Consider the following 16,251-nt stretch of genomic DNA (forward strand, 5'->3'; position numbering starts at 1 on the left):
TATACATTTAGATACTGTACAGGCATCACTTTCTCCTATACTTTGTAAAATTCAATCCATCAAGAGAACTGCTTTTCATTTCAAGTAGTAAGTCAAGACATATATAGATAAACTACCTGAAGGTGCTCCAACCCAAGCCAGACCAAGGACACCATCATCAAAATCTCGGTCTGTGAAGACATAGGCCAAACAGTAGTCATCATGATTCTGCTCAGAATTTAATTCCAGAAACTTCTCCACACCAATATTTGGAAAACGGAAGGGATTTGTAGGGTCCTTCTCATCAGCAGTTGTGTTGATCTAAAATCCAAAACAATGATTTTAACAAGCAACCAACGTTAGCAGAGCCTTAGTGTAAGTAGTATCTACCTGGACAATATGCTTGGGGCCCAAGGAAGTCAGGCCTAAATTAAAGCTTCTACAGTTATTCCCACTACCTCCATCCCTGATCTAATCAGAGAAGCCAAAAAGGGAGGAGGGAAGGAGGGAGGGAAGAGGGAAGAAAGGAAGGATGGACAGATAGGGGAATTAAAACTGAGTATATTACATTTCTGAGCAAGTGTTCACAGATTCCTGAACACTGAACACTTGGGATGGGAAAACAAGTTCTGCTTTCAAAATTTCCAATAAGGAAGTACAGTTTCTCAATTTAATCATTTGATGAGTCTCCTTTAGTGCTAATCTCCTACATATGATGACAAGTATGACATAAAACCCTATATTTCAGCTAATTAGTATAACATAAAAGAAATATTGAACCCAAAACTGTCAATTCAGCAGACAAATCATATTCTTGGTTCTCCTTGCCCAGAGTCATGAGTCAAGCACAACTAATTTCAAGTTCAATCTTTTCCCCTGAATGTGAGCAAGAATTTTTTTTTTCTTTGCCAATTCGTTTCTCTTACTATTTCAAGCTGAGTTCCTCCAGAATGTTTCCTTCCACACTTAGCTACTATACTCCTGGGTGCAGGTTCCTCCTTCACAATATGAAGAATAATCAGTTCTGATACCAAACTTCAACTAAAACAAAAGCTTTCATTTACTACTCATTGCTTCCTTTCAGAGACCTCTGCCTAACCTCTGAAGTCCTAGAACAATTTGGTTTTCCCCAAGTAAGTCAGAGAATTACATACAACACTGTTGGTAGAGAATAAAAAGGAATATGTATGAGAGTAAACATTGCTTAGAAGGGAAATCTCAGTCTACTGAAAATATCAGTGATAAGACTATTACAGTTAATAAAATGAAAACTATAGGTCTTTTTAGGATCCACATCCTTCAGTAAAAACCAAGGAGCTTACAAACAGGATGGTAGAAACACCACTGAAGGCAATTGCCTAAAGACAGATATGAGATCATCTGGTTTATCCATTAACAATTAACCAGAAACAATCAGTTATGGTCATCTAACACACACACACACACACACACACACACACACACACACATCCAAAAACAAGAACACTATACATTAAAGGTAGCCCATGCTTAGAGACATGCTGCATATCGCTTTTTCCCACTAAACATAGAAATGAAATTCTCTGATACTTCTGTAATATTGGCTACAAATAAAAACTGCATCTAAATTTTAGTTACCTATATTAAAATGGGATGATTAATTTTTTCTTAATAAATTTATTTATTTAAACTAAAGTTTTAATCTCAGTTAAAGGCCTGAAAAACAACTAATCGCCACATAACTTTTTTTTTTTTTTTTTTTTTTTTTTTGCGGTATGCAGGCCTCTCACCGTTGTGGCCTCTCCCGTTGCAGAGCACAGGCTCCAGACGCGCAGGCTCAGCAGCCATGGCTCACAGGCCCAGCCACTCTGTGATCTTCCCGGACCGGGGCATGAACCCGTGACCCCTGGATCGGCAGGCAGACTCTCAACCACTGCGCCACCAGGGAAGCCCCACATAACTCTTTTATATACATGCATCTATTCATAATGCAAATTATTTTAGTCAAACAAATGTGTTTCACTAAAATTTGTTCAGGTGTTCTCTACTTTTCACTACTTTGCATTTCATTGCTCTGTCTACTAAATAGCAATATTTATAACACTTATCACTTTTACTTGCTAATTTAAAGGTTTATATTGCTCTCAAAATACATGAAAGCAATTGATTACAAACAGTTCTTATACAGTATATCGAACCATATTTCACCTTGAGGCAATCCAATGTAATAATTAATCATGTCACTTCTAAAAGTAAGGACCACTTTCAGATATTTTTAAAAATATATTACATGTATGTACTAAAACTATAATCTAGTCAACAATATTTTAAGAAGAATAAAAGCACAAAATATAAAGAAACCCTGTGGGGTATTCCCTGGTGGTCTGGTGGTTAGGACTCAGCGCTTTCACTGCCAAGGGCCTGGGTTCGATCTCTGGTTGGGGAACTAAGATGCCGCAAGCTACCGGCGCAGCCAAAAAAACGCTGCACAGCCATGTAGCACAGCAAAAAATAAATAAATAAATAACATTAAAAAAAATAAAAGCCATTAAAAATAAATTTTTTTAAAATAAAGAAATCCTGTGGCAAGTACTTTTGTAAAATGATGATTTTTAAAACCCAGGTTATCTAGCTTATAAACTCAGATTCTTAAAAGCTTTATACTTTGAAAGAATTCTTATGTAGAAAATTTTTGAAACAGTCCAATTTTTTAATAATAATATTTACTTATTAACAATTTATAACATTAAAACTAAGAATCAGTAGTTCTGGATCAGCATTTCTCAAAATGTGCACTGCAGGTCTTTGGAGTTTCAGCTGATGTTAATACAAAAAGGTTAAATTAGCTTAGAAAAATATGGATTTCTTTCCCAAAGGATTTCTCAAAACTTGAAATACATTAGTGTGCACTGTTAAATTTCAAGAGGAAACAGTATTAAGTGTTTTTCCAACTTCCAATTGTATTTAACCACTGTATCTATCCTTCCCTCCGCTGCAGCATCAAATGGGACACACTCTGAAATATACTGCATAAGGCAAGTCTGAAGAAACTGGGGAATAATATCAGGGAGAAAAATGTCAAGTACGGTATCTGCAGTTACTTAGAGCGCTTTCTAACTGGTATGTTAATCAGATAGATAGAAAACAGTACTTTCTACCATACCTCTTCTGCAGTCCAGATTAAAGCCCTATAGATTTCATTAAGTCATAAACCCAAGTATCCCCTCTGTGTGTGTGTAAAACCCAAGAGTAAAGCTAACCTGCATCAGCACATACAATTTATTTAATGCATGAAGATGAAGTAAAAGTCAAGTATTTTTCTTTCTGTAAACATGATCCTTATTGTTTCTCTTTCTTAATGTTCTTAACTACTGAAATTCCTTACTTACTCTTATGCGTTTCACCATGAAACTGATATTACGGATTCCAGAGAAGTCTGTGGTCTGGTAAATTGTATCAATCGCTTTAACATGACTGGATATCTATTGATTTAAAAAAAAAGACATTTTAGAGGCAATGTTGAAATGTGAAAAAGACTGTGAATTTCCATTTCCCAAATCAAGAATTATTCATATTCCACCACATTCAAATTTTAAAATGTCAATATCATATACTAGATGAAAGGATGAAAAAGATTAGTGAGCTGGAACTGAGAAGGGAAATTCAGTGACTTTTCCATATTTTTCTCTGGCCAAAACCAAACATGTACTCTTGCCTCAATCATATACTGGGTTGGCCAAAAAGTCCCTTTGGTTTTTAAGTAAAGATAAAAGACATTTTTCATTTTCACCAAGAACTTTATTGGACAATGTATTCACCATTTTGTTCCACTACCTTCTGCCATTTTTCAGGCAACTTCATAATTCCATTCCCAAAACTTTTTATCTTTTCAAGCAAAGAACTGTTCCAGGTACCTTTTACAGTCTTCCAGGGAACTGAAATTTTTTCCATTAAGAGAATTTAGTAAAGACCAAAATAAATGGAAATCTGAAGGTGCACATAAATGGAAATCTGAAGGGGATGAATCAGAACTTCCCAGCCAAGCTGTAACAGTTTTTGCCTGGTCATCAAAAAAACATGCAGTCTTGTGTTATCCTGATGGAAGATTCTGTGTTTTTTGTTGACTAATTCCGGACGCTTTTTGTCGAGTGCCACTTTCAGTTGGTCTAGCTGGGAGCAGTACTAGCTGGAATTAATCGTTTGGTTTTCTGTTAGGAGCTCATAATAGAGGACTCCCTTCCAATCCCACCATCTACACAACATCACCTTCTCTGGACAAAGACCGGCCTTTTTTTTTTTTTTTTTTTTTTTTTTTTTTGCGGTACGCGGGCCTCTCACTGTTGTGGCCTCTCCCGTTGCGGAGCACAGGCTACGGACGCGCAGGCTCAGCGGCCATGGCTCACAGGCCCAGCCGCTCCGCGGCATGTGGGATCCTCCCAGACCGGGGCACAAACCCATGTCCCCTGCATCGGCGGTTGGACTCTCAACCACTGCGCCACCAGGGAAGCCCTCGAAGACCGGCCTTTGGTGTGGTTGGTGGTGGTTCATTTTGCTTGCCCCACGATCTCTTCCGTTCCACATTATTGTACAGCAGGGGTCCCCAACCCCTGGGCCGCGGACCAGTAGTGGTCCTCGGCCTGTTAGGAACTGGGCCGCACGGCAGGAGGTGAGCAGTGGGCGAGCAAACGAAGCTTCATCTGCGGCTCCCCATCACTCACATTGCCGCCTGACCCAACCCCCCGACCCCCATCCGTGGAAAAACTGTCTTCCACAAAACCAGTCTCTGGTGCCAAAAAGGTTGGGGACCGCTGTTGAACAGTATCCACTTTTCACTGCCCGTCACAATTTGTTTTAAAAAACAGGACGTTTTCGTTACGTTTAAGTAGAGAAACACATGCGGAAATACGGGCAAGAAGGTTTTTTTCGCTCAACTTTCGTGGAACCCAAACATCAAAGCTATTAACATAACCGAGCTGGTACAAACGATTTTCAGTGCTTGATTTGGATATTTTGAATATGTCTGCTATCTCCCACGTGGTATAACGTTGATTGTTCTCAATTAATGTCTCGATTTGATTGCTATAAACTTCAACTGGTCTACCTAACCGCGGAGCATCGTCCAGTGAGAAATCTCCAGCACGAAACTTTGCAAACCACTTTTGACACGTTTGATCAGTCACAGCACCTTCTCCATACACTACACAAATCTTCTTTCGCGTTTCAGCTGTGTTTTTACCTTTCATGAAATAATAAAGCATAATATGCCAAATGTTTTTCTTCCATCTTCAATATTAAAATGGCTACACAAAAATTCACCAATTTTGATAAGTTACACAAAAATTCACCAATTTTGATAAGTTTTTTTTTAATGCATGCTGATCTGACAGCTGTCACAATACAATCTAACAAAATTGTTTCAAATGAAATTAAAGACAATTAAGCACTACTAGTGACATCTTATGGAAAAAACTGAACGAACTTTTTGGCCAACCCAGTAAAACTTGGTTTCCTCAATTCCATCCTGCAATGTCATACCTCCATGCCTTTTCGCATGCTGCTTCCTTATGCCTAGGGTATCTACCCCTTAGACTCAGCTGAAACATCTTCTGTGAATATCTCCCTGATAATATCAGGACACTCAGTCAGTCTCTGACTTTAGTCTTTCCATTGATGCAATAGTACATATTCTGTAAGTTTTGTCCACCATTTACTATATGGTAGGCGCTGTTTTAGGTGCTGGAGGTACAGGGGTAAACAAAATTGAGAAGGTCCCTATAAATTTACAGATTTATTCTAGAGGGGGAGGAAGGGAAGGAAGTAATACAAATATAAATAACATACATTCAGATTTTGCTAAATTCTAAGAAGAGGTAAACAGGGTGATAGAACACAAAAAGATCCTCTTTTTCCTAGCTGACTCCCAACTTAACTCTCTGGCTTCTAAACCACTCTATATACAACCTTCCCATCTTCATTTACAAAAAGCACTCTTGCTACCACTTATGTGAAAACATGCATATATATATATAGGTTCAAAACTATTTTCAAAGAAATTATATAAACGTAAATAGTCAAGTAAAAGCATTAACAATAATAATTTCAAAAGTAGCCCTAGTTGCCAAACAATGATAAAGAATACCATAACACTGCTGATAAAGTCCATTATAAATCTGCTATCTACCCTCAGCTTGGCCTAGCAATCCCTTATCCAATTCTCACTGTTCCTTCTCCACCCCCAACAGTGGTAGTTCAAACATTTTTCCACAGATGACTGATCAGACATCTTACTTTACTGAGGGTTCATCTTGATCGCCTGCTCTTTTAACCTTCAAACTTTTCTTTCTTTCTTTTTTAATATTTATTTATTTATTTATTTGGTTGCGCCGGGTCTTAGTTGTGGCAGGCGGGCTCCTTAGCTGCAGCATGCATGTGGGATCTAGTTCCCTGACCAGGGATCAAACCAGGGTCCCCTGCATTGGGAGCATGGAGTCTTATCCATTGTGCCACCAGGGAAGTCCCCAAACTTTTCTATCTTTATGCATTTCTATCTCCCTCAAATGGTAACTCTTCCTTAAAGAGTAACTTTTCTATATTCTTAACCCCAATCTTTACTGGATCTTCAAGGACATTGTTTCTCATCAGTTTTTATTTCTCATATCTAACTAACACTGCTTCTCTACTGGATCATTTTCCTCTTCTGACCAACTTCTCAAGTATCCCCCTTTCACTCAAATATTCCATATTATTCCTGACACCATTTTTTTCCTGTTTTTCACATCTCTTGACACCCTAACTGCTCCTGCCAACCCATTCCTTATTGTTCACAATGTTTTTACCCTCACAACTTTATTGAGAGCTTGCTTAAAGTCCATCAATAATATTCTAATAACTAAAAAGCAGCTAACCTTTATAATCATTCTTTCTTTTTTTCAGCATTACTGAGGTATAAATGACAAATAAAATGTAAGATATTTAAAGTGTACGTCATGATTTGACATACATATAAAATATACATTGTATATTTGACATACATATACATCGAGTTAATTACTTTGTAGTCATTCTCTTTGGTATCTCCACATATGACACTATTGGTTATGCATTTTGTTGTGAAACTTTGCTTATTCCTTGGCTAATCCTATTTTATCTCCTACCTCTTTAACTATTATATTTTAGCCCATAGCTTCTCCTTGTCATCCTATTCATTATAAACAGATTTTATCTCCCAGTTCCTTCCCTTTTGATTTCATTCTCTCTCCTTATTTTAACTATCTCTTTTGCACCCTTAAATTCCATGCAGAAAGCTCAAGGCTAACCTCTCCCAAGCTCCAGTTCTACATTTTCAATACCCTATCATCACATGTACATGGGCTTTTAAACGTGTCTAAAAGTAAGTTCATCACCACCAACAAAATTAGTTTACCATTTATACTAATGACACCTCCACCCTCTCAGTCTCAAATCCTTGGACTCAAAATGCATTCATCAAACTCTCACTGGATACCTTCAAAATGAAGGATATTTTGGGCTTCCCTGGTGGTGCAGTGGTTGAGAGTCCGCCTGCCGATGCACGGGACGCGGGTTCGTGCCCTGGTCCAGGAAGATCCCACATGCCGTGGAGCGGCTGGGCCCATGAGCCATGGCCGCTGAGCCTGTGTGTCTGGAGCCTGTGCTCCGCAACGGGAGAGGCCACAGCAGTGAGAGCCCCGCGTACCGCAAAAAAAAAAAAAAAAAAAAAGGATATTTTGAAGAGTGTCTCTGAAAAATTTATACTTCAATAAGACACAAATGCAGATAGCAATGTAATTTAGAAAGTGTTAAGTATAAGGAGAACACAGAATAGAAACTAAGATTCTTATTTGAAAGACTCCTCTACCTTTCCCTCCTTTAAGACCACAAATGACAATTTGACCCTCTCTTCCAAGCTAAGCTCCCAGTGTCATCTCCTTCATGAAATCATTTTCTTACATCTCTCTTTAGAATGACACTAAAATATCCTAACTGGTCTTTCAGTTATTTGTGTTCTTATCTTACGTATTTTCTCGTATCACAATTGAAAATACATACTCTTTCTTTTTCCAAAATGAGATATGCACTAACTTTAATTTTTAGAGGAATATACAGGTATAATGAAACAATATGAGAATATGAAAACTAAAATAGTAGCAAAATTATAAATACCTGGGCAATCACAGCCTCTCGTGTTCCATAATATTTAAAAAACAGATGATCAGTCTGAATATAAAGCTGACAAGTATTTTTTTCAGCTGAAGTTGTACGTTTTTTCCTCAGGAGTTCTGGACCGTTAATAGCATGTTCTTCTTGAGGTGTCTATATGTCAAAAAGAGTCATTTCTAATCATCAGTATGCTTCACTGTTATAATTTTATATAGTTAAGAATACACATTATAAACAATTTCACTTCCTACTTTATTATGTAAGACCATACGTATTTCCTTGCACTGTTAAAAATTCTTCATAAACACCACTTTCAGTCTCATAACATTCTACTATATAGATGACTTATTTATTCAAGCAATTCTTTAACTTTGAAACATTTTCAAAACATACTGTTTAATACGTAAATATAAAGCAAGTCTTACAGTAGTTTACAATACTTTGATGTCTTCCTCTACCTCACCTCTAATACCCAATCTATCACCCAGCCCTGTCAGATTTAGCTTCTAAATACTTAGGGCATCTGCCCATTACCTCTAGCTCCATCACATTAGCCCAAGCCACCATCACTTATTACCTAGAGTATTGCAATCTGAGCGATGGGAATCTACCTCTATCCACTTCTGGCCTTCAATCTAATCTTCATACTGCAATCCTTTCAAAAAACAATTTTGAAAATATTACCCACCTGCATTTGTATTTCATTGATTTCCTATGGCTCTAAGGATAAAGTCGTAAACCCTTTATATGCACCACCCAGTCAGCACTGCAGACTCTACTTACCTGTCCAGTTTCGTCCCATTCCATATTACTTCACAGAGAGACCCTACTACATTACCCAACTCTAGCTCTCTGTGCTACAGCTACATAGGCCTTCTTTCCAACCCTCCAACACACGGTCTGCATCCTGTCAGTCTTTTGCACATGGTGATGCTGTCTCTCCTGATCTAGTTAACTTCTTTTCTTCAGACTTAGCAAAGACCAATTCACCCATCATACCACCTCACAGAACCATGTACCCATGTCCTTTACAGTTTATCATGTGGTTATTTGTTTATTTTCTGTCCCCAGCCCACCACCATTACTTCAACCACTAGAATGAGAGTTCTGGAAAGAAGAAATTATCTCGGTGTTTGCGTCTCACTATACTGCTATCAGCTAACACACACTTCACAGGCAAACAGTAGACACTCAATAAGTATTTGTTTAAATAATTAACACTGCTATTGAATCCAAGCACTTAAACATTTTGTTGACATCTAAAAGCACCACGTTAAGTGAATTTTGATGACAGAGTAATAGAGAATTCAACTTAAATTAATTAAATTTTAAGCCACAATTCCAAATTTACACTCACATTTTATAATTTCCTTCTCCCTTGACAACTCCATGTTTGACTGTTCTCTTAGTTACTGTCTTCATTGTACTTTTATCTATTTTCGCTCAGTACATCATTCTAGGATGGCAGTTACTGTTTCAGCACATTCCATTGTCTTCTGGTTTCAACTGTTTCCAATGAGAAATGAGCTGTCATTTTTACTGTTGCTTCTCTGAAGGTGACTAGACTTTTTTATTGGTTGCTTTTAAGAGTATATTCTTTGGTTTTTAGACTTCTCTAATATTGTGCTAATGTTATTTTCTCTGTGAAAGACTTTTCCTGCGCTAATTACACGGTTTACTAAATTTGTTGTTTGATATTCTCTGTCATATGTGGAATTCTCAGCCACCATCTGTCCCTATTTCAGTCTCATTTTTTCTCCTTCTGAGATATCAATTACACATACTTTAGACCTTTTTAATGTATCACCTATGTCTCTTAAAGCTCTTTTCTGTATTTTCTACACTTTTGTTTCTAAGTGGTTTACCCTATTTTTTTATGACGTACTATTCAGGTCTAAGCCCGTCAAATTCTTCGTTTCTGTTGTTATATTTTTCAATTCTAGAATTTCCATTAGGTTCTTTTGTTCATTTTCAATTTTCTGCTGAAATTTTTAATTTCCTCTTTATGTACTTGAACATATTATAAAGTCTGTATCTGTGTCTGGTCATTTCATTATTCACATACCTTTAGGTTGTTTACATGTCTGACACCCCAGCTATACTGTAAGCTCTCTGAGGGTGTATACCTGTCATTTATTCTTGAATGGCTAATGTCTGATAAATAATTTTTTCCCTCTCACTCTTCCATCATGTTGTCTCATTTGCTAATGTGCTGATTATTTTGAACTGAGTGCCAGACAATGTGCATGGAAAACCATAGATAAAATCTGAGGCTTCAAGTAATGATATCTTTCTCAAGAGAAGATCTGTTTTCACTTCTGGCAGGCAATGAGCCTTGGTGCACTAGTAATCCTTGATTACCTTAATCCAATCAGAGATTACGAAGATGTGGTGTGAAACTTTAACCCCTGTGAGGGGAGGCAGAACACTTTCTGATTCACCCTTACTTCTAGGGAGCAGCCCTTCATTCAAGATCCCAACCTGAAGTCCCCAAATAGTATTTTTATCTTTAGCCTCAAGAATCTGGAGGGTTCTATTCAGCTTTTCAGTCTCTTAGCTACCTCCTCAGGAACTGGAAGATACAGCTAGAGAAAAGGTAGCCCCAAACGTCAGGCTCACCTTCCTAAGTGCCCTCTTTTTTCCCTAAGATCTGGTCCCACACTTCTTCACAGCTTTGTTATCTCTCCAATGCCTTCTAACAAATACACACACATGCAGACACAAACATAACATATTTTTTTAAATATTCGTATTTTGAGGTCAGGTTGGTCTCTATTAGTTGTTCTAAACAGGAGAAGGACTACTTCTCTATTTCTTGACAACAATATTCTGTCCATGTTATGAATTGTGAATGTTGTCTCAAAGTTTATCACTGTCTTCACTTTAAGGTGTCCTTTACTCTTAATTTTCATAGAGTGAAATACATCAATTCTTTAATAGTCAAAGATTCCATGCCTTATTCAAAGTGTTTCTCTACTTCAAAATACAAAATATTTTTAAATGTCTTCTTTTGTCAAGTTGTCTTTTCAAATGCTTTTGCCTTTTTTTTTTTTTTTTTTTTTTTTTTTTTGCTGTACGCAGGCATCTCACTGTCGTGGCCTCTCCTGTTGCGGAGCACAGGTTCCGGACGCACAGGCTCAGCAGCCATGGCTCACGGGCCCAGCCGCTCCATGGCATGTGGGATCTTCCCAGACCGGGGCACGAACCCGTGTCCCCTGCATCAGCAGGCGGACTCTCAACCACTGCGCCACCAGGGAAGCCCTGCCCATTTTTTAATTGAAGTTTGACCGTTTTTTAAAAACTGAGTTATAAGAGTTCTTGTTATATTCTGGAAAAGCCTTCTGTCAGATATATGTACTGCTGACATTTTTCTCACAGTCTGTGGCTTCTTTTTACATTTTCTTAACTGTATCTTTTGAGAAGTTTTTAATTTTGACAAAGTCGAGTTCATAATTTTTTTCGGCAGGGTATTTTCGTGTCCTAAGAAATTGTTGTCTATTCCAAAGTCACAAAAATTTCCTCCATGTTTTTATCTAGAAGTTTACGTTTTAGCTTTAAGCATACTGATTTATTATCCGTTTTGAGTTTATTTCTGTATAAGGTGTAATGGTATAAGTTGAGGTTCTTTTTTTTTAATGGATATTCAATTGTTCCAGTACTATCTGTCAGACTGCTCTTTCGTCCTTTAAATTACCTTGGGACTTTTGTGAAAATCAACTGGCCAAATGGATATGGACTCTATTCTGTTCCATGACCTGTAAGTCTATCCTGAGGTCAAGATGACACTATCTTGATTACTGTAGCTTTATAGTAAATCTCAAAATCAGGTAGTATAAGTCCTCTAGCTTTTGTTCTTTTTTGAAAATTGTTTTGGCTATTCTAGGTCCTTTACATTTCCATATAACTTTGAAAATCTGTTTGTCAATTACTAGATAAATCCCCACTAGGGGATTATATTTGGTTCTTTTATTATAATTACTATTCTCTTTGTTTTCATAGTTTTTTGAACACATTAATATTAGTTGTTTCAAAGCCCTCATGTGCTAATGCCTGTAATTTCTAGTCTGCTTCTATCTGGGTGGCATTTTGTTCTGATTATGGATCACCTTTTCCAACTTCTCGAGCTTCTGGTCATCTAGCAATGTTTTCTGAACATCTGACATTCTGCATGCTACATCGTTGAGTATCTGCATTCAGTGTCTTTCTTTAACAAGTATTATTGAGCTTTGCTCTGACAGGCAACTAATTTACTTGAAAATCACCTTGATCTTTCTGAAGCTTGGTTTTTCAGCTTAGTTAGGACAGGTCTGGAGTAGCCTTTAGTCTAGGGTGAGATTAGCCTACTCCAAGCATGGCTTGGGATCTCTACAAAGTACAATTTCTGATTGTTGTTTCAGTTCATAGATTCCTCAGTAGTTTTTCTTTCTCGGGTAGTTTTCTCATAGAATCTCACCCTGTGCATGCACAGCTTAGAATCTGGCTAAGATTCAAGGCGACCCCTGTGCAGATACCTAGAGCTTTTTTTCAGCATAGCTCTCTCCTCTCAGGTACTATGTCCATAAATCCAGATACCTCAGTCTTCCAGAACCTGAACGTATCTCTTCAATTGTGCAACAGCGCTGTGCACTTCTTACTCTTCTTGAAATGCCCTTCATTGTGCCATTCCTAAAATTTTGCCTCCAGTCAAAAAGTCAGGGAAATCACAGAGATACTTATTTCTCCTCTCTCAGGTATCTCAATCCTGTACTGCCTGTTGGCCAATATTTGAAAACAATTGTTTCTTTTTTCTGTTGTTGTTCTTGTTTTGTTTTCCAGTCGTTTTTTGCAGGATGGCTAGTTGGATACCAGTTACTCTATCACAGCTAGAAAGGGAAATCTCCACTTACTTGTTCTAAGAGTTTCAAAGTTTTCGTTTTAGTACTTTATAGAGTTTTGTTTTGTTTTAAATATAATGTGAGATGAAGATCCAACTTCATTTTTTCCAAATGGATAAACATTTTCTCTGGCTCCATTTATTCAATAGTCTCTATTTTCCTCCCTGATTTGAGATTTCACCTCTACCACATAACAAAGTTTCATATATGTATGGATCTGTTCCTGAGCACTCAATTTTATTCCTCTGGTCAATGTGTACATCCCTATGCTGAAAGTACACTCTCAATTACTAGAGTCAGTCTTAATATCTTCCAGGGTAAATCTCTCTTTCCTGTTCATCACCTTCAGATGGGCCTCATTTCTTCTTAGCCTTCACTTTTCCTTGTAACATTTTAGACCCATCAAGTGCTGTGAAAAATCATGTTGTAATTTGTATGGAATTGCACTGAATCTACAAATCAATATGGGGAAATTAATGTTTTTATATTAGGTATTATGTTCCATTTTATATAGTATATCTCTCCATAATAAAATCAATCATCTGTAATATTTCTTATAAAATTTTGTAATTTTCCTTATACAGGTCTTATAATTCGTTGTTACATTTATTCTTTGATACATAATATTCTTGATATTATTTTTAATGGTGCCCTCTCTTACATGACATTTCTGGTGGTCTGCTGCTGATATAAAAAAAATACAACCTACATTTGTATATTAAATGTTGTGTCTAGCCACTGTTAAACTGTATTATATCTAGCAATCTATACTATCAGCCTCTCTATCCACATTGCCGATACCTTAGTACAAGCCACTATCACTTCTCAACTGAATAACTGCAACAACTCGTAATTAGTCTCCTTGTCTCTAGTTTTGCACCTCACTCTGAAGTTAAGAATTCTTTACTGGTCTTGCTATCTCTCTGGCCTTGTATATACTGTTCCTCCTCTTTCCATCTCTTCATGGTCAACCTAACTTCTGCTTTTTCTTTTAGTTTCTGATTATTGTCCTCAAACACTTGCAAGGCTAGGTTAACTAGTCTTCTTGTGTGTAGAATATCACTCTTTGCTTAATCTTCTTCCATTTCTTACTATCTTCAATTTTTCTGTGTCTCCAATTAAACTAAAAACTTTGTGAGGACAAGTCTTCATCTTAATTTCCACATATTCCCAGAACCTATCACAGATGTTCTGACATATGGGAGATCAATACAAAATTGTTCAATGAATACAAGAATAAAATCTCACTTAGACTTAAAAGACCCATTTGAAATGGTATTATTTATGCCATTTTGCAGATCAAGAAACATACAAATCTGCATTTGTGACTCAAGAAATGTTAATCCATGCTACTACTTTTAGAACGGATGTTCAAAATATATGATGTTTTATTATAAAAATAAAATTTTTTTAATTTTAAACTTGGGTTTTAAATAACCATAAAACTACCACCTATAAATGAAATAAAGGAGGTCAAAAAAAGAATAAAACGTCAACAGTCAATGGCAGAAAAACTCACAATTAAAATATCAAACGTATGATGATTTTTATTAGGGTAACTAACCATCTTGGTTTGCTTAGAGACACATAATTTTCAATGTTAAACTGGAGAAGTCTCAGGCAAACCAGGGGGAAGTTGGTCACTCTAATTTTCATATTAATACAAACACATTTATACAAAATACATGTTCAGACTGGATATTTTTAAATTTTATGATAAAACATGTAAGAGAATATTTTGGACACGTTATGCTTTTTGGGTCATGCAGACTTGTACTCAAATTGCAGCATCACACCTTTATTATAAGCAAGTTACTTGACCTCTTTGAGCATTAAAAAATATAAATATTTCCTGACGGCAGTATAAATCTTTTAGAAATCCTAGAACATACATTTTTAATGCAGAAACACATACCCAAGTTCACTTCCATTTCTTAAACACAAGTTTGTATTAAAATCCTTACCTGTGTTACTTCTTCCACACCAGTCATCTGGTACTTCCTCATCCTTTCAAATACTGAGTGATCTGCACAGCCCCCCTGTGGACCATACTTATGGGGATAGTCTAAAATACAAAGAAGAAATATTATTACTGTCACATGTTTAGGTATTACCAATTATCTTATAAATGAAAATTTAACTGTCATAATTAATGAAAGCCATAAATGCTTATTGGGTTCCAATGGGAAAGGCATTATGCTAGGCATTCTACTTTTAAAACTTGGCAGGTTCTGAAGTTCTCCTTCAACATCAATGGTCTCTAAGTTTTTGTCATATGAATGATTTGTGAATTCTAAAAAAGAACAATAATCATTCTTTATTCTGCGTTTAACTTTCCCAACCTGTCCCACTTCAGATATATAGAGCATTTTAACACTGCAATTTACTTCATTTTGTAATTTATAACTTTCCGTTCAAACACATTAAATTTCTTATTCTGCAAATGTACAAAGCTACCTCAATTTGAACTACAGTTAGGCAAATATATCATATTTGGTTTGAATTCCTTCAATGAATACCAACTAGTCATAAGGGAAAGTAACCTAGAAACATGCTCCATGGCATAGTAAAAGCAGACTGAGTTTAAATTTCTTCAATGTATAATTCAAGTGAATGCTTTATAAAGCAATAACTATTTTATTATCACTTGTTTTCCCTTTATAATTAAACAGTGATTAATTTAGCCTTAACTGAATTGTTTCTATTTCCAGACAGCTGTTCAATTTAGTGTAGTCATTTAAAAGTTTATTCCACTCTCTCAAAGTTCATATACTTCCCTTGTTAAGGTTCTCCTTAGTTCATGAACATATTTTATAATTCAATCTACTACCCATAATTAAGAGAACTATCAAAATAAAATATAAAAAAAATTTTTTTAAATATTAAAAATATATATAATAAAATAAAATATAGAGACATGGGTTAGAGGGGAAGCACTGAAACATCCTTAAGTAGCATATAGTTATAATGCATAGAATTATAATTAGAAACACTGTTTCTTAAGTAAATCTAGAACCTGAAGTGGACACTAGTGACCTATTTCACTGGAACTACTAACTAAATATCACAATACAAATCTAAACTGGCAGGTAGCAGGTAGGGGTTATGGACAACCTACTTACATTGATATAACAGCTCTGATTTAAACGTTAGTTTTTACCAGAGGTCAAGATTGCAACAGCTGTAAAATTCCAACCCATAAATGTGGAAGAAATGATAGCCTTAGGGACTTCCCTGGTGG

General features: G+C 36.4%; 1 protein-coding gene across 1 annotated transcript in view; it reads right to left on the reverse strand.

The window, feature by feature from the left end:
* ADAM10 (ADAM metallopeptidase domain 10) overlaps positions 1-16,251 on the reverse strand; it is a 110,950-nt gene that overhangs the window by 40,682 nt on the left and 54,017 nt on the right. The window contains exons 5-8 of the mRNA XM_065901445.1: positions 14,975-15,075; positions 8,140-8,289; positions 3,348-3,440; positions 117-300 (exon numbers count right to left, since the gene is read on the reverse strand). Coding sequence (XP_065757517.1) covers positions 117-300; positions 3,348-3,440; positions 8,140-8,289; positions 14,975-15,075 — 528 coding nt within the window. The remainder of the gene's footprint in view (positions 1-116; positions 301-3,347; positions 3,441-8,139; positions 8,290-14,974; positions 15,076-16,251) is intronic.

The sequence above is a fragment of the Phocoena phocoena genome, chromosome 2, assembly GCF_963924675.1.
Source record: "Phocoena phocoena chromosome 2, mPhoPho1.1, whole genome shotgun sequence".
In the NCBI taxonomy this organism is placed as follows: Eukaryota; Metazoa; Chordata; class Mammalia; order Artiodactyla; family Phocoenidae; genus Phocoena; species Phocoena phocoena.